Consider the following 14,278-nt stretch of genomic DNA (forward strand, 5'->3'; position numbering starts at 1 on the left):
ATAACATGACATGACATTTTGAAGTTGACACTAGGTTTGACGTATTTGTTCGATCAACCTTTCAGCAACCGCGTTAATGTCGATTTGTTGGTGAGTGAAATAAAAGAAAGAAAAATAAAATAATGTGTCAATTTAAAATATACAATACAATGTTGAACTAATAGAAAAATGTACTACAAATCCTACAATCTAAATATCTTAATATACAAAATCATTTACAATACAAAGTACTGAATGTTTTACCTGAAGTATTCTTGATCTGCTCTAGGATTTCCAGGTCTTTTTCATCAAACGGCTCGGTCATCTTGTATCTAAAACTGCTAAGTTCCCTTGTGTGCGTTCTTCACGGAGAAACGATCTAAATATGCAGCAAGGGTGTGAACCAGATATCCCTTAGATCGAAGGTTGATACTAAGGCGTCTTTTGCCTTGAGAAGTTGATTGTGGTGTTGAACACTGCTAGTTGTCATGTATAAATATACATCGAAGTACTCCTTCAACTCTTGTATAGGTGACAATAAATCGATCATCATGAAGTTTCCGCCATCGCGCAAAATTCCTCTGGCAGTAGAGCATTGCATAACGAAGCGGGATAGATTGAGTTCATCAACCGATGTTACGTTACGACCAAGCCGGTATTTTGCAGACAGTAGATGGATGGAAATTGTGGTGATGGTTGCAATTTCTTGATTGCACAAATATCGGAGAATCAGAAAGACACTCCGCATAAACTTCACCATTCACATAGTACAGATGCACCCCTTTGCCTATATGTCGCCTAGTGTTCTCAATAGTAGAGTTACGATTAACGTTGCTCAACTGGCCAAGACAGAATCTGTCGGAATTGTTGCTAGGGTTTGTGAATCCATCCACTATAACTGAGGTGGAATGACAATGGAATACCTCACCTACCCGACTATTCAACTCGTAGTAAGCTATGGAGGCCCAGAATGGTTGTTCTTGATAAGCCACTGGTTGGACATCATTGGCTAAACTTTGTTCAGGATTCTGATTGTTGTTTGGATTTACATTATTTTCATCTGTAGGACTATAAGCAGGAGGAGGGGTTTCTGCAAGATTGGCATATGGTGATTGGGGATTAGATGAAACACTTCCGGGTGATGACACATTAGACAACGGCGAACTAGGGCTCATTTGATTGGAATTGAAACCATTTTGAGAATAGCTCACGTTTTGGGGCATATTCGGCTCAACAAGTTGTTGGAATGGAAGTAATGAATGACCGGGTACAAAGTCATTGTGTCTTGGAACCAAAACAGGCGGTAAAACTGGGCTTTCCACTCTCTTATAATGATAAGGATTGATGCAGACTTCCTTGTGTTTGGCAGAGAATGGATATTGACAATGTTCCAATGGCTTTAACTCATGGTGACTTTGCAGATCGGGCCATCTCCACACTTTACAATAAATAACGTGGGGTAATCCTTTACGATGGGAAACTTGGAGTCTTCCATCCAAACTTCTGGGAATTGTGACACATTTACTTGGTGTTCCAGGACATGATAAGGCACGTTCTAATTCCTCAATTGCACCTTTTTTTTTTTTAGTTTTTTCACTAAACTATCAACTGCCTTTTCAGCCCATTTTTCCTCTTCTTCTCCCTGTTTCCAGCCAAGGAGTTTCTTGACTGCAGGACTTGTGAATGAAAACAGGCTGTTTAGGGTTGATAATGGACCACTGCTAGAAGACTCTCCTTCCTCTATGTCCATATTAACCCTGAAAGAGAAATATATTATTATACAAGAATTCTTTTCATCAAAAAAGTATCTATTCAAATACTGGCGAGTTGTGGTATCTATCAACATGCTAGTTCAAATAAGATTTCAAGTGCTTGCTTCCTGTTCAGAGGACGTCATCAAAGACCTATTTGAATGGAGAAATTAAGTACACACAATTTTTTTGAGGCACTAATGATATTAAAGTTGGTCTCAAACAACTTGATGTGATTCTGTGATGGAACAAAATGACTCACAAGTTGTTGAAATGAGTCAGAAAATACTGATAATCCATAATAACACAATAAAAACAAAACGCTTATATATCCCCAAACTATTCTAATCTAAACGTACTTATTTACTAACTGTTATAACAGCGGATCCCAGTTTTTATCAAGAAGGAAGGAGAGTCGTTTTTTAATCGTCAACAAAAATAAAACCAGATACGGACATGGGTCAAGCCATTAGATCAATAACAATACTTCCAGAAGTAGCTATCTATGATAAAACTGAACTCACCCCACTTAAAATCGCTAACCAATACTATGATCTATCAGATTATATATCGATAAGCATTAACTGGATTTTAAATAAGGGTTTAATACAAAATTGAATACTCAGAAAACGCTGACCGCCATGAAAATTTATTCGGACCTGGAGCAACCTTACAGTGTTGTAAGATGGTGCAAATGGTGGTGTCCATTTTGCCATGCATTGCAGTGTTGCTTGTTGAATAACATCACGGTAGAAAATTGTGTACCCTTCCTTGGTGTATGGTTTGTTGCATACCATAAATGAACAAAGTTTAGCAATTTTGATATTTTTGTAAGGAAAATATATTATGGGAAACTTCTAAATGAAACTCATGAAATTAATTCAGAATGGGTAATAGGTATTTGGGTACCTAAATACTTCTTAGAACGTATCGATTTTCAATTTCTCGAAATAGCATCCGCTATTTTACTGCTTGCTATACGCTATGGTTTTCTTATTTTAGAATTAAAGAAAAACAAGGGGTGATAGATCGGGTCACTATGGACGACATTCTTGTCTTTGCTAAGACCCAATAAATTAATTTTTTTCAAATCTTTTCTATTATAGCAGTGATTCATATTTATTTCCTATAATCCAATTATTATTCCAAATATCAATACTTCTTTGTCAAAAAGCATCCATTTACATTTTCTCTGTCCTTCTCACATAGTACTTCAGTACTACTCAGTATTCATTCTTCTCCTATTACCCCTAAAATTCTAGAAAAAACAATACAATTTTGAATAAATCTAAAATCAATAGAAATATGTAGGAACCTGTTGATAAAGAATTGATTGAAAAATAAATATTGCATCCTTTTGCTAGAAATTCGAAACACCATGAAAATTCTGTTCTTCCTGTATATTCTTGTTTTTCACGAAAAAATTCGATACAAAATAAGTTCGTTTTCTGAAAGCTATAGTGTGGTTTAGACGATTATCGTATCATAAAAACTTGCTTTTTTTTGTGATGTGAAAGCTGCAGAGCTGAAATTATGTATAACTTACTTTATCGATTAACTTTATTGACACTCATAATTTCAATGAAATCGAAAGAATAGAATAAATAAGAGATCACAAAATTTTATATTTTGGAATTCCAATTTTTAAATCACAAACTCCTTATTGTGACTCATAGGTAATATTGCACATTCAGAAGAAAAAACCAGGGTAAAAAGTGAACAATTTATTTTATTTTTGAAAACAATGATTAAAAAAATTATTATTTTTTGGTAAAAATGTTTCCATGTTTGATAAATATTATCAACTTCATGATTTTGTAGATCTTAAAAATTAAGCAACAAAATGTATGCAATAACTCAAATTCGATATTTGATACAGCAATAATGAAAAACATTAAAAATTATCATGTACAAAAAAAAGACGTTTATTTGTCTGAAAATAAAATTTGGTGCTTAGACAGGAATCACTAAATACGACTCGATTCGATTTTGAAGAAATCAGAATGTTTGTTCACTTACTGAATTATAATACTGAATTGATTGCATTGCGAGGAGCACCCATCTGCGTCAAAAGTCAAATCCAACCATTGCAGAGGCCCATGAAGATGAATCTCTATCCAGCAAAATATTGACACACATAATTGCAATGAAATCGAAAGAATAGAATAAGAGATAAAAAAAATTTATAACATTTTTGTTTAATCTCCCAGTGATACAATCTCTACGATTGTGGAGCATTGGCATAGACATTGTCTTTCACGTGGCCTCAAAGAAAAAAGTCTAAAGGTGTTAAATCACAAGATCTTGGAGGCCAGTTGCGATCACCTTTTTCCGAGAAATAACACGGTCAAAAAAGTTTTTTTGCAAAATTGCGATTGTTTCGTTGCTTGTATGGCACGTAGCGCCGTATTGTTGAAAATAAACGTCGACGTTATCCACATTACTATCTTCCCATTTCGTTTGTGGAATGCCAAATTCCCACGATGGACGAGGAATCGACAAACCTGGGTTTTCGTTGACATTACGGGCTATAGCAAAAATATTTTCAGTAGTTTTTGGCGCACACGGTTTAGATTCTTCACATCACTAACTTATTCCAACAGCTCAAATTTTTTCAGGCTCTGAAAGTGCTTTATTTTTGAAGATTGTAACTGCAAAATTTTCACCATTTTTGTTATAAATTTTAACAATTTTAATGCGCTGTTGAAACGTCTATCGTTCCATTTTTAGTAAGTAGTTTTTACTTGTCAAATGTCAAAAATGACAGCTTCAAAAGTGACAGCTGTCCAGATAGCAAATTTTTCTACTTACAAAAAGGAATCAGAGGCGTTGAAGTTCTCGTATTAGCCCAAAGTTTATGAGAAGGCTTCATCTGCCAGTTTGCCACTCCTTTTTGGCTTTAGTTTATCTTATATTTTGTTTTACCAACGTTTTTTTGGAGTATTCCACAGTATCAAACATGTGGGTACACTATATTGAGCTCCTGAAATCGCTATGATTTAGGTATAAAACAAGATAATGGGAATATTAAGAAATTTAATTCGCAATACTGGTTGGATACTCTAGACCTCATAAATCAATTTCATTAAAATCAATGAATACTCCAAATTGAATAATAAATAATAGAGAAAAGTAAGAAATATATTATCTTATGATATATTATAATAATGAGTACCTATATTTAATAATAATAAGTATATGAAGTGTCGACAACGATAAGTACATTTGACCGATATCCGATTATTGTCTGAGATTGGTAGTCCTTGACGTTCGAGATACTTATAGCATTTTTTGCACGATAGAAACACTTTTCACTTTAAATAAAAAAAATTTTCAAAAAATTCAAATAGTCATTCGTGGCTCTAATGTTAATGCTGTGAAGAAATATAAAATAGAAGCCGTTGTCTTGAAAGTTAATAGATTGTAGATTGTCAAAGTGACAATTATAATTAACTGAATTCAGTCATAATACAAAAATTAGCGATAACAAATCTTCTGTAGAAAAATAAATCCAAAAAGCCTGGGAATTTTGCTGTTCTGCAGTTATTCTCGAGAAATCAAAACTTCGTAAAGAGGGTAGATACAAGACTTTCACTCCCGATCTAGTAACAAACGGGGTTACTAATAAAAGTCGTTCTATCGTGCAAAAAATAAATTCAACGACAATTGAAAACGATTAAAAATGTTATGTGAACACTACACTAACGCCTGGTTTCTGAAGCGATGATCAGCGCGAACTTATTAGTTGTCAAATTTAATGTCAACTGTCAAATGAGATTCGCTCAGCATTATCATACCTAGTTGTCAAATTTAATGTCAACTGTCAAATGATATTCGCTAAGCAATATCATACGTTGCGCATAACATGACATGACATTTTGAAGTTGACACTAGGTTTGACGTATTTGTTCGATCAACCTTTCAGCAACCGCGTTAATGTCGATTTGTTGGTGAGTGAAATAAAAGAAAGAAAAATAAAATAATGTGTCAATTTAAAATATACAATACAATGTTGAACTAATAGAAAAATGTACTACAAATTCTACAATCTAAATATCTTAATATACAAAATCATTTACAATACAAAGTACTGAATGTTTTACCTGAAGTATTCTTGATCTGCTCTAGGATTTCCAGGTCTTTTTCATCAAACGGCTCGGTCATCTTGTATCTAAAACTGCTAAGTTCCCTTGTGTGCGTTCTTCACGGAGAAACGATCTAAATATGCAGCAAGGGTGTGAACCAGATATCCCTTAGATCGAAGGTTGATACCAAGGCGTCTTTTGCCTCGAGAAGTTGATTGTGGTGTTGAACACTGCTAGTTGTCATGTATAAATATACATCGAAGTACTCCTTCAACTCTTGTATAGGTGACAATAAATCGATCATCATGAAGTTTCCGCCATCGCGCAAAATTTCTCTGGCAGTAGAGCATTGCATAACGAAGCGGGATAGATTGAGTTCATCAACCGATGTTACGTTACGACCAAGTTCTAGTGGATCTTGAACGCAAATTGGGCGTTTGGTAGTAAACTGTTTCAACTCTTTCAATTGTCTAGTATGGCGGTGGAAACGTTTCTGGCAAAGATTATGATCCTCTAAAAAGACTTGGAAAATTGGTTTTCCAAAATAAGGACAAATGACATATGAATCTTATGTACAGAGTCCTTTTATTGAATGATCATTCTTCTTTAGGAGAAGGTTCTTTCGGGTCATCACTATTCGTTTTTAACTCTGTTCTGGGGGACTCTGGAAGAGGCTCTTCTTTGGGCTCATTTATTACAATTTTGTAAGGCAGAGGGTTTTTAGGTCCAATTTTGCCTGTGGCATCGTGAGGCAACATTATTTTTATCTTGATACCAACGCACAAAATATACACAAAAACATTCTATTTACAATCACCAACAAATTCATTCTGATATTTTCCACGCTCAAATTAAGACAATTCCTGCAGAATCTTCAGTTGGTGAATTTTGCCTGGTAGCAGGCCACAAACAAGAAATCTATCTGTAGAGGACTAGTAATATCTAATGTGGTCTTGAAAATATGTGCACTGTGAAATCGATTTTATTTCCACATCGTTCACCACAGGAGTTGCAAGTAAACGGATCCAAATAGTTATGGAACCTCATGTGTATAGTGAAGAGAGCGACACAATCGAAAGTAATGCTACAGTGAGGGCATCGCCATGGTTCTCCTGCAGCTGCTGCTGTAGAAGGTTCGATTACTGGAGGTGTTGGCGGTGTTGGAGGTTTTTGCTGCTCGATTGGAGATTCATCTACATTATGTTCCACCTGAACGTTGTAAAGAAGTTTCAAGTTCTCTTCTTCGTCTTCTTCATCATCTGAAGTAGAAGGAGTATCCAATTTGAGGTTAGTGCTTCCGAAATTATCTGGGTTAGAGGGTCTGGATAAATCCAGGGCGGAATTTTCCTCTCTCTTCTCCTGCTCTTGTTGCGTGCTGGATGGTAGTGAAGCCAGAGGATTTGGATAACCCAAATTTACCATGTTTTGAATTGATTGCATGATGAAGGCTTGTTGCAACATCCATTTGAATTGAAGATCGGGATCTTGGAGTAGCATTGGAAAAGGCATCATCCCTTGCATTGCAGGATTAGCAGGTGGCATTTGGGACTGTTGGGGCATTTGAGACTGTTGGGGCATTTGAGACTGTTGGGGCATTTGAGACTGTTGAGGCATTTGAGACTGAGTATTTTCAATCCTCGATTTTCTTGGAGAAGGTACCGGTACGTTCCCGTCGTTGTTCTTCACTTTAGGACCTCTCCTAGTGCCTTATACATCAATGATGGGTAACGGATTAGGAGTGCCATCTGGGTTCAGAACCATCGCTGGCTGGTGACGGTATTTCCTAAGGTGAATCTTGAGCGAATGGCAGTACTTGGAGGAGTAGTGACAATTTGAACACCTATACTGGTATATATTGGAATGAGACTTCATGTGAGAATTCAGCATCGATTTATTCACGCATCTATAATCACATTTTTTGCACTTGTAAGATTTCTCGCCACCATGGTTCCTCAGGTGGTACTCCATGTGGTGCTTGTATTCTGTCACAAAAGGGCATTTATTGCATTCTAAGACCCTATCCGGCTTGATATGATCTCTTTGGTGGTTCCAGAATTCAAGCTTGGTATTGAACACGGCTTGGCAATGTTTGCATTTCACTGTCTTGATTCTTCCATGGGAGTTCAAGCTGGGCACACTGTAATCTTCAGTTTGCGTGCAGTCTTCGTTTGCAGCATCTGAGCTGGTATTCTGTGTTGGAGATCCAGGAGCAGATATGTTCAGGCTGTTCTCAACTGATTTCTCTAGGCACTTGAGGGCACTGCTGTCGCTGGATAGATCGGAGGTCGAAATATCTGGTTTCTCATCTTCGGAGAGGATTTCTTCTTTGATTGGCGAGGGATAGGTTGGTAATGTTGATGGATCAAATGGCGATACACATCGTGAGTTTTGATTCCGATAGGGGGTTGATCGATATTCGCTATAGTGGGATATAGAAAACATATCTTTATCACAGCCATTCCGAAAGAACTCCACTTCTACTCAAGACAATGTTGTATTGGAAGTGATCATAACAGAACATCTAAACTCAGGTTCATCAGAACAAGAACTGCAAGACTCAACGCATGAATTGTTCCATAGATCTTCTTCCGAATCAATTGTGCACACTTTCAATTTCTCTTCGATTATCTCCAGTTCAACATCTTCACTCCGCCATGGTTGACGCTTCGAAGAAACTGTGTAGGAGTGATTATTTCTGAAATGTCCTTCCGACTCTATTTTCAATCCAAGAATTCTCTGGAAAACCAAGGTACAGAAGTTTATTGTTCGTGTGAACCAGATATCCCTTAGATCGAAGGTTGATACCAAGGCGTCTTTTGCCTCGAGAAGTTGATTGTGGTGTTGAACACTGCTAGTTGTCATGTATAAATATACATCGAAGTACTCCTTCAACTCTTGTATAGGTGACAATAAATCGATCATCATGAAGTTTCCGCCATCGCGCAAAATTTCTCTGGCAGTAGAGCATTGCATAACGAAGCGGGATAGATTGAGTTCATCAACCGATGTTACGTTACGACCAAGTTCTAGTGGATCTTGAACGCAAATTGGGCGTTTGGTAGTAAACTGTTTCAACTCTTTCAATTGTCTAGTATGGCGGTGGAAACGTTTCTGGCAAAGATTATGATCCTCTAAAAAGACTTGGAAAATTGGTTTTCCAAAATAAGGACAAATGACATATGAATCTTATGTACAGAGTCCTTTTATTGAATGATCATTCTTCTTTAGGAGAAGGTTCTTTCGGGTCATCACTATTCGTTTTTAACTCTGTTCTGGGGGACTCTGGAAGAGGCTCTTCTTTGGGCTCATTTATTACAATTTTGTCAGGCAGAGGGTTTTTAGGTCCAATTTTGCCTGTGGCATCGTGAGGCAACATTATTTTTATCTTGATACCAACGACCAATCGTACAGGAAGTCCTCATAATAACTAAAGAAACCGAAAAGAAGGCTGAACATTGATTTTGAGTGTATTTCTTTTATTTTATCAGATGTTTCCTCTATGTGTGCAAAGTTCATGTTCCATATAATAGTAGGGTTTGTGGGAACTGTATTTTCTTGTAATTCATAAACACTGGGGAAGGAATGTTCGTGCTGAAGGTAGAAAATGAACATCATCGTCAAAGAATACTTGGATAAACCTCGCTCTTTACAAGTCAATTCGTGTAGTTGAGCCCAGTATTTTATCACTAGCATCACGGATCTCAACTTGTTGTCTACTGATAAATAATTTTTTATCAACTGGTCATTTTCAACTCCACTCAAAAAGCTGAAATTCATATCACACTTCAACCCTGTTTCTTTATGTACGCACTTGACAATGGGTATTCTGGGTTGGCTCAAGTTCACCACATTATCGAATAATACACTCTCCGACAAAGCTGCAGCAACCCTATACGTACATTTTCTTGCCTTACATGGTCTTTTTTCGAAATAGATATTCATGTCCAAATCGCTAGAGTGTAACTGTAAACCAGAAACTCGTGATCCCGTAGGGCGAATGGTAAAACTATCGACGAATACTTCTGACAAAACACTGGCCAAATCTTTCTCAATCAAGTTGTAAATCGTTTGCATAGATTGCTCATCAGGAGATATAGTTTTAACCACTTGTTCTATCTGATCCTCAATGTCTGGAATATAACTCAATTTTTCCATTAATTCCACATTTCTCAGTTGGTCTTCTACGAGTCGATCTGAAAAATAAGCATGTATAATATTTTGATAAGAAATGTTTAATATGCACACAATGGACTAGTTTTAATTTTTTTGTTAAGGATTAATTCTAAAAATTTAAGTGAATGAAACAAAAATGTGGAAGAATCATTGAAATATTTCTAGAAATGAAAAAGTTATGGGACTTTGAAGTTGCGCTTGAAAGAATAATTTCAGCAGCAGCAGCGATAGTGTTATTTTACATGGTTGCCGAAAAAATATTGTACGCAACACGCCCGAAAATGGTTTTTTTGGACTCACAGACTTCCAGGACTTGCTTACGCTCGTCCTGGAATTTTGTCTATTCGTCCAAAAAAACCCTATTTTCCGGACTTGTTACGTAAATTACTATTTTGTTCTGTGCTCAAAACTACAGAAACTATATGCTGTACTGGAAAATGGGTTGTTCAAATTGGTTTTCATGTAATTTTCGTACGAGGTTTTGCCTAATACATATCTGAAGTTAAAACTTCTTGGTACACCTTTATAATACATCGGTCTCAAATCAAGAAAGAAATTCTTTATTCCAATTTTTCTAATTTTCACTGAAACGATTTTTTGATTGTACCTAATTCAAGAATTTTTTTTCCTGCCCTCGCCAATTTTTTCAAAAAAATAGAGTTTTGATGTTTATATAAACATCTGAGTATAATTTATATCAATAGAAGTTAAAATAGAATTCTTTCTTTATCATATTTCAGTCCAAATAAAGAATTCTGATTTCCTAATTTATGCAATTAAAAATATTTATTCTGTATTTTATAGAAGTATTCTTTATACAACTACATTTAATATATGATAAAGTTGGAAAAATTGGTTGAAATATAAATGTTCACTAGAATCATATAAAATTAGGTTTAAAAATAAAACATTCATAAAATATTATTTATTTTTTCAATTTATATCCTATTATAAACTATAACATTTATTATATATTACAAATTATAATTATTTACATTTTATACAAATAAACAATATTTGTAAAATTCTAAAAAAGAATGAGGTACAAAACCCTGAGCAAGTTCAAAGAAAAAGCTTTATAAAAGAATCATACTTGAAATAAGATTTATATCAACACAGCAGATTGGCAGATATTGACACTTGAGTTATGATTATTTCCATTCAAATAGCCTTCAACGCTTGCTCTAAATCCAAAATTAGACTTTTCACATCCTCCAAACCAACTGAAAGCCTAATTAAGTTATCAGTTATTCTCAACTTTTCTCTCTGCTCTGGTGGAACTGAGGCATGAGTCATAACACTGGGTAACTCGGCCAAACTTTCATAACCTCCTAAACTTTCAGCAAGTGTGAACTTTTTCAACGATTGCAAAATTTTCTTCGAAGAATCCAAATTGCCCTTAATGTAAATGGAAAATATTCCACTATGACCACTTGTTTTTCTTTTGGTTAGCTCATAATGCGGGTGGTTTGGCAAACCTGGGTGTATTACACCTTCAACTTTTGGGTGGCTTTCAAGGTACTTTGCAATCTGGAGAGAACTTTCTGAATGTTGTTTCATTCTGAGTGCAAGAGTTTTCAAACTTCTGAGCACTTGAGAGCAATCGAATGGTGATGGTACTATAAATAACTTGTTATATATAATTAGGGGTAAATGTCCCATTTAAATTATTGCCATATAGTAAAGGCTCATTTTCACATAATAATATTAATGATATCTGCTCAAATATAAAAAAATTAATTAAATAATCACACTATTTTGATAAAATCAATGATTACTTTAAATTTCTACTCTCGAGAATATTTTCATCATGGGAAATTATATCGATTCAGTTGCACTCTGAAACTCTGACAGTGCATGAATAGGGTTTTGAACCTTCTTCTGTGAGCCTTTTCTCACCTTGGCTCGAACTTCTTCTGGTTTTTCTGGTCTTACCAAAGGTTTTTTCTCCGGTGCTTTCATCTTCCAAACCACAATCGGAGACGCCACAGTTCCAGTTTGTCTTGGGTATTTCGTTGATGCCACGTAAGAGGCCTTAACAGTCAATACAACTGCATTCATCAAATTTTTGGCTGCTTGAATTAATGAAGTTGCACTATCCAAGCCTGAAACGATGAGCTCGCCAGAAATATTTTGAACATCTGCCTTCACTTTCGATGTTATATTCATTTGGTGACAGTATAGTGCAATTCTTTGTAGATAAGCCAGCAAGTCCTTCTTGGTGGAACTTTCGGGACATTGCTCTGCTATTTGTCGAGTCAGTTTGTCCAACTTTGTTCCGGCTTCAGAAATTTTTTTAGCAGCATTAATTACGTCCATAGTTGTCTTCAAGGGTCCACGTCCACGAGTAAAATCAGTCATCTCCATCATTATCATGCACATATGTTTGGCCAACACGATTATGTCATTGCCAGCATCGTCCCACTTTGCTACCTCTTTGTCAAACTTCAATTTTTCACTCCTGAAGAATTCCACCTGTTGCAAAATTTTCTTTTTATCTTCATCAGGCATTTTGCCCATTGCCTCTCTGGCTGTTGTTATTCCACTAATATCCGGATATTCATCAACACCGTGTTCTCCTGTATGAGCACTTGATTTACTTCTAGTTTCCAATGTGTAATTTTCATCCAGTTCAACATCTTCAGGATCCAAATCCTCATCAGCCCTATTCATCAGAACTGCTCTTCGTATCTCTCGTACTCCGTCATAAACAAGTCTTGAAGCATCTATAAAATCATTTTCATCCACCTCTTTTGGCGGATAGCTGGACAAAGCTTGAACGGCTACTTGAACTCTTTGAGTGAACTTCGGCATCACTTGCTCATTCAGCACTTTTACAGCCTCTATACCCATAGCATTTTGCAAAAACTTAATTTCTTTGGATAATGCCTCATTATTTGTCATACATGCACCCATGACAACATCAGAATGGCCATTCATATATTTAGTTAGTGAATGTACCACAACATCTGCTCCTAACGTTAAAGGTTTTTCAAAATATGGCGTCAAAAAGGTATTATCAACAACGAGGATCACATTATGCTTTTTTGAAATCTCAGCAACTTTGGCAATATCACATACCTGAAGAGTGGGATTAGTAGGGGTTTCAATCCATATCATTTTAGTATTTGGCCTCATATTTTTCTCAAAACTTTCAGCCTCTATTTCCGAAAAACTAGTTTCTATTCCAAACCTACTAGCAACTTTAGAGAATAATCTGTTGGTGCCTCCATAAACATCATTGATGCAGAGAATATGATCTCCACATTTCAATAGTCCTAGAAGAGTGGTGTTGGCTCCCAAACCTGAACTGAAACAATATCCATATTTAGCATCTTCTAGTTTAGCTATAACCTTTTCCAGAACTTCTCTGGTAGGATTTCCACTTCTACTGTATTCATATTTCTTGAAATCAGCGGGTCCTCTTTGTTTATATGTTGTAGATGTTGAAATTGGGGTAACAACTTCCATACAAGACCATTGTTCTGGCTCTTGAGCTTCATGAATAGCAATGGTTGAAAAATCTTCTTGGATGGGTAAGAAATGATCTCCGGACATATTGAGAATGAATTGGTTCCTGGAATAATTTCGCTGCAAAATATTGAATTTGTTAACAATATGCACAAGCTCAAGCTCAACGAGAGGTTAATTTTACTATGCGGTTGAGGGTTAGCTTGTTAGCTAATATGCGTAGACTGACATATCTGTGATATAATCTATTTCTGTTTTCTCTCATCATTATCAATTTAAAGAAACAAATTGATCAAGATATTCTGACCTCAATACATCTGTATTGATTCCTATCGATTGCGATTGACTTAAGTTATGCCATGCGCATTATCAGCATCCCTCGAACCTGATGCACCACCCAAAAAGCTCACTTCTGAGTCAGTTCCAATCGTAAAACAAGCATTATACACATTTTAACAGCATCACTAATAATTATTCATTTTAAATCTTAAATTATCTATTTATATGTAATATACAATCATATTACTTAAACAGTGTATTATTAGTGTCAACCTAAATCATTACCCCACGAAAGTTAGTTATACAAACCAACCCACCAGTAAATCGAGTGAAAAATCTCACGAGATCGAACATGGTCCTTCGAGCCGGATGTGAACCAAGCGTAACCAAGCCAAAGTCAATCGACACATCTCAGGTCCTTCGAATCAAGCAAATCAAGCATCATCGACAATTTCCAGTGTTAACTTTCGTTGGAGTTTCAAATCAGCAGCAAAACCATTCAGCATTAGCAGGTACTCAACAGGTACTGCAGTCAACAGG

At 35.9% G+C, this 14,278-nt stretch overlaps 4 protein-coding genes and 1 pseudogene across 4 annotated transcripts; all 5 read right to left on the minus strand.

Moving 5' to 3' along the window:
* Positions 1-564: 564 nt before the first annotated feature.
* LOC123685174 lies at positions 565-2,080 on the minus strand (annotated as a pseudogene).
* A 4,916-nt stretch (positions 2,081-6,996) lies between these two features.
* Positions 6,997-8,404, minus strand: LOC123685191 (protein hunchback-like). Its single transcript, XM_045624810.1, has one exon. The coding sequence runs from the start codon at positions 8,255-8,257 to the stop codon at positions 7,523-7,525; it is 735 nt and encodes a 244-aa protein (XP_045480766.1). The 5' UTR covers positions 8,258-8,404; the 3' UTR covers positions 6,997-7,522.
* Positions 8,405-9,196: 792 nt separating this feature from the next.
* Positions 9,197-9,970, minus strand: LOC123685362 (poly(A) RNA polymerase, mitochondrial-like). Its single transcript, XM_045625017.1, has one exon. It carries the CDS (start codon positions 9,968-9,970, stop codon positions 9,197-9,199), a length of 774 nt encoding a protein of 257 aa, XP_045480973.1.
* A 949-nt stretch (positions 9,971-10,919) lies between these two features.
* On the minus strand, positions 10,920-11,785 carry LOC123685202 (putative cystathionine gamma-lyase 2). Its single transcript, XM_045624821.1, has one exon. It carries the CDS (start codon positions 11,648-11,650, stop codon positions 11,150-11,152), a length of 501 nt encoding a protein of 166 aa, XP_045480777.1. The 5' UTR covers positions 11,651-11,785; the 3' UTR covers positions 10,920-11,149.
* Positions 11,664-13,670, minus strand: LOC123685165 (catenin alpha-like). Its single transcript, XM_045624786.1, has one exon. It carries the CDS (start codon positions 13,544-13,546, stop codon positions 11,807-11,809), a length of 1,740 nt encoding a protein of 579 aa, XP_045480742.1. The 5' UTR covers positions 13,547-13,670; the 3' UTR covers positions 11,664-11,806.
* Between the last annotated feature and the right edge of the window lie 608 nt (positions 13,671-14,278).

This window comes from Harmonia axyridis, chromosome 7 (genome assembly GCF_914767665.1).
Source record: "Harmonia axyridis chromosome 7, icHarAxyr1.1, whole genome shotgun sequence".
NCBI lineage: Eukaryota > Metazoa > Arthropoda > Insecta > Coleoptera > Coccinellidae > Harmonia > Harmonia axyridis.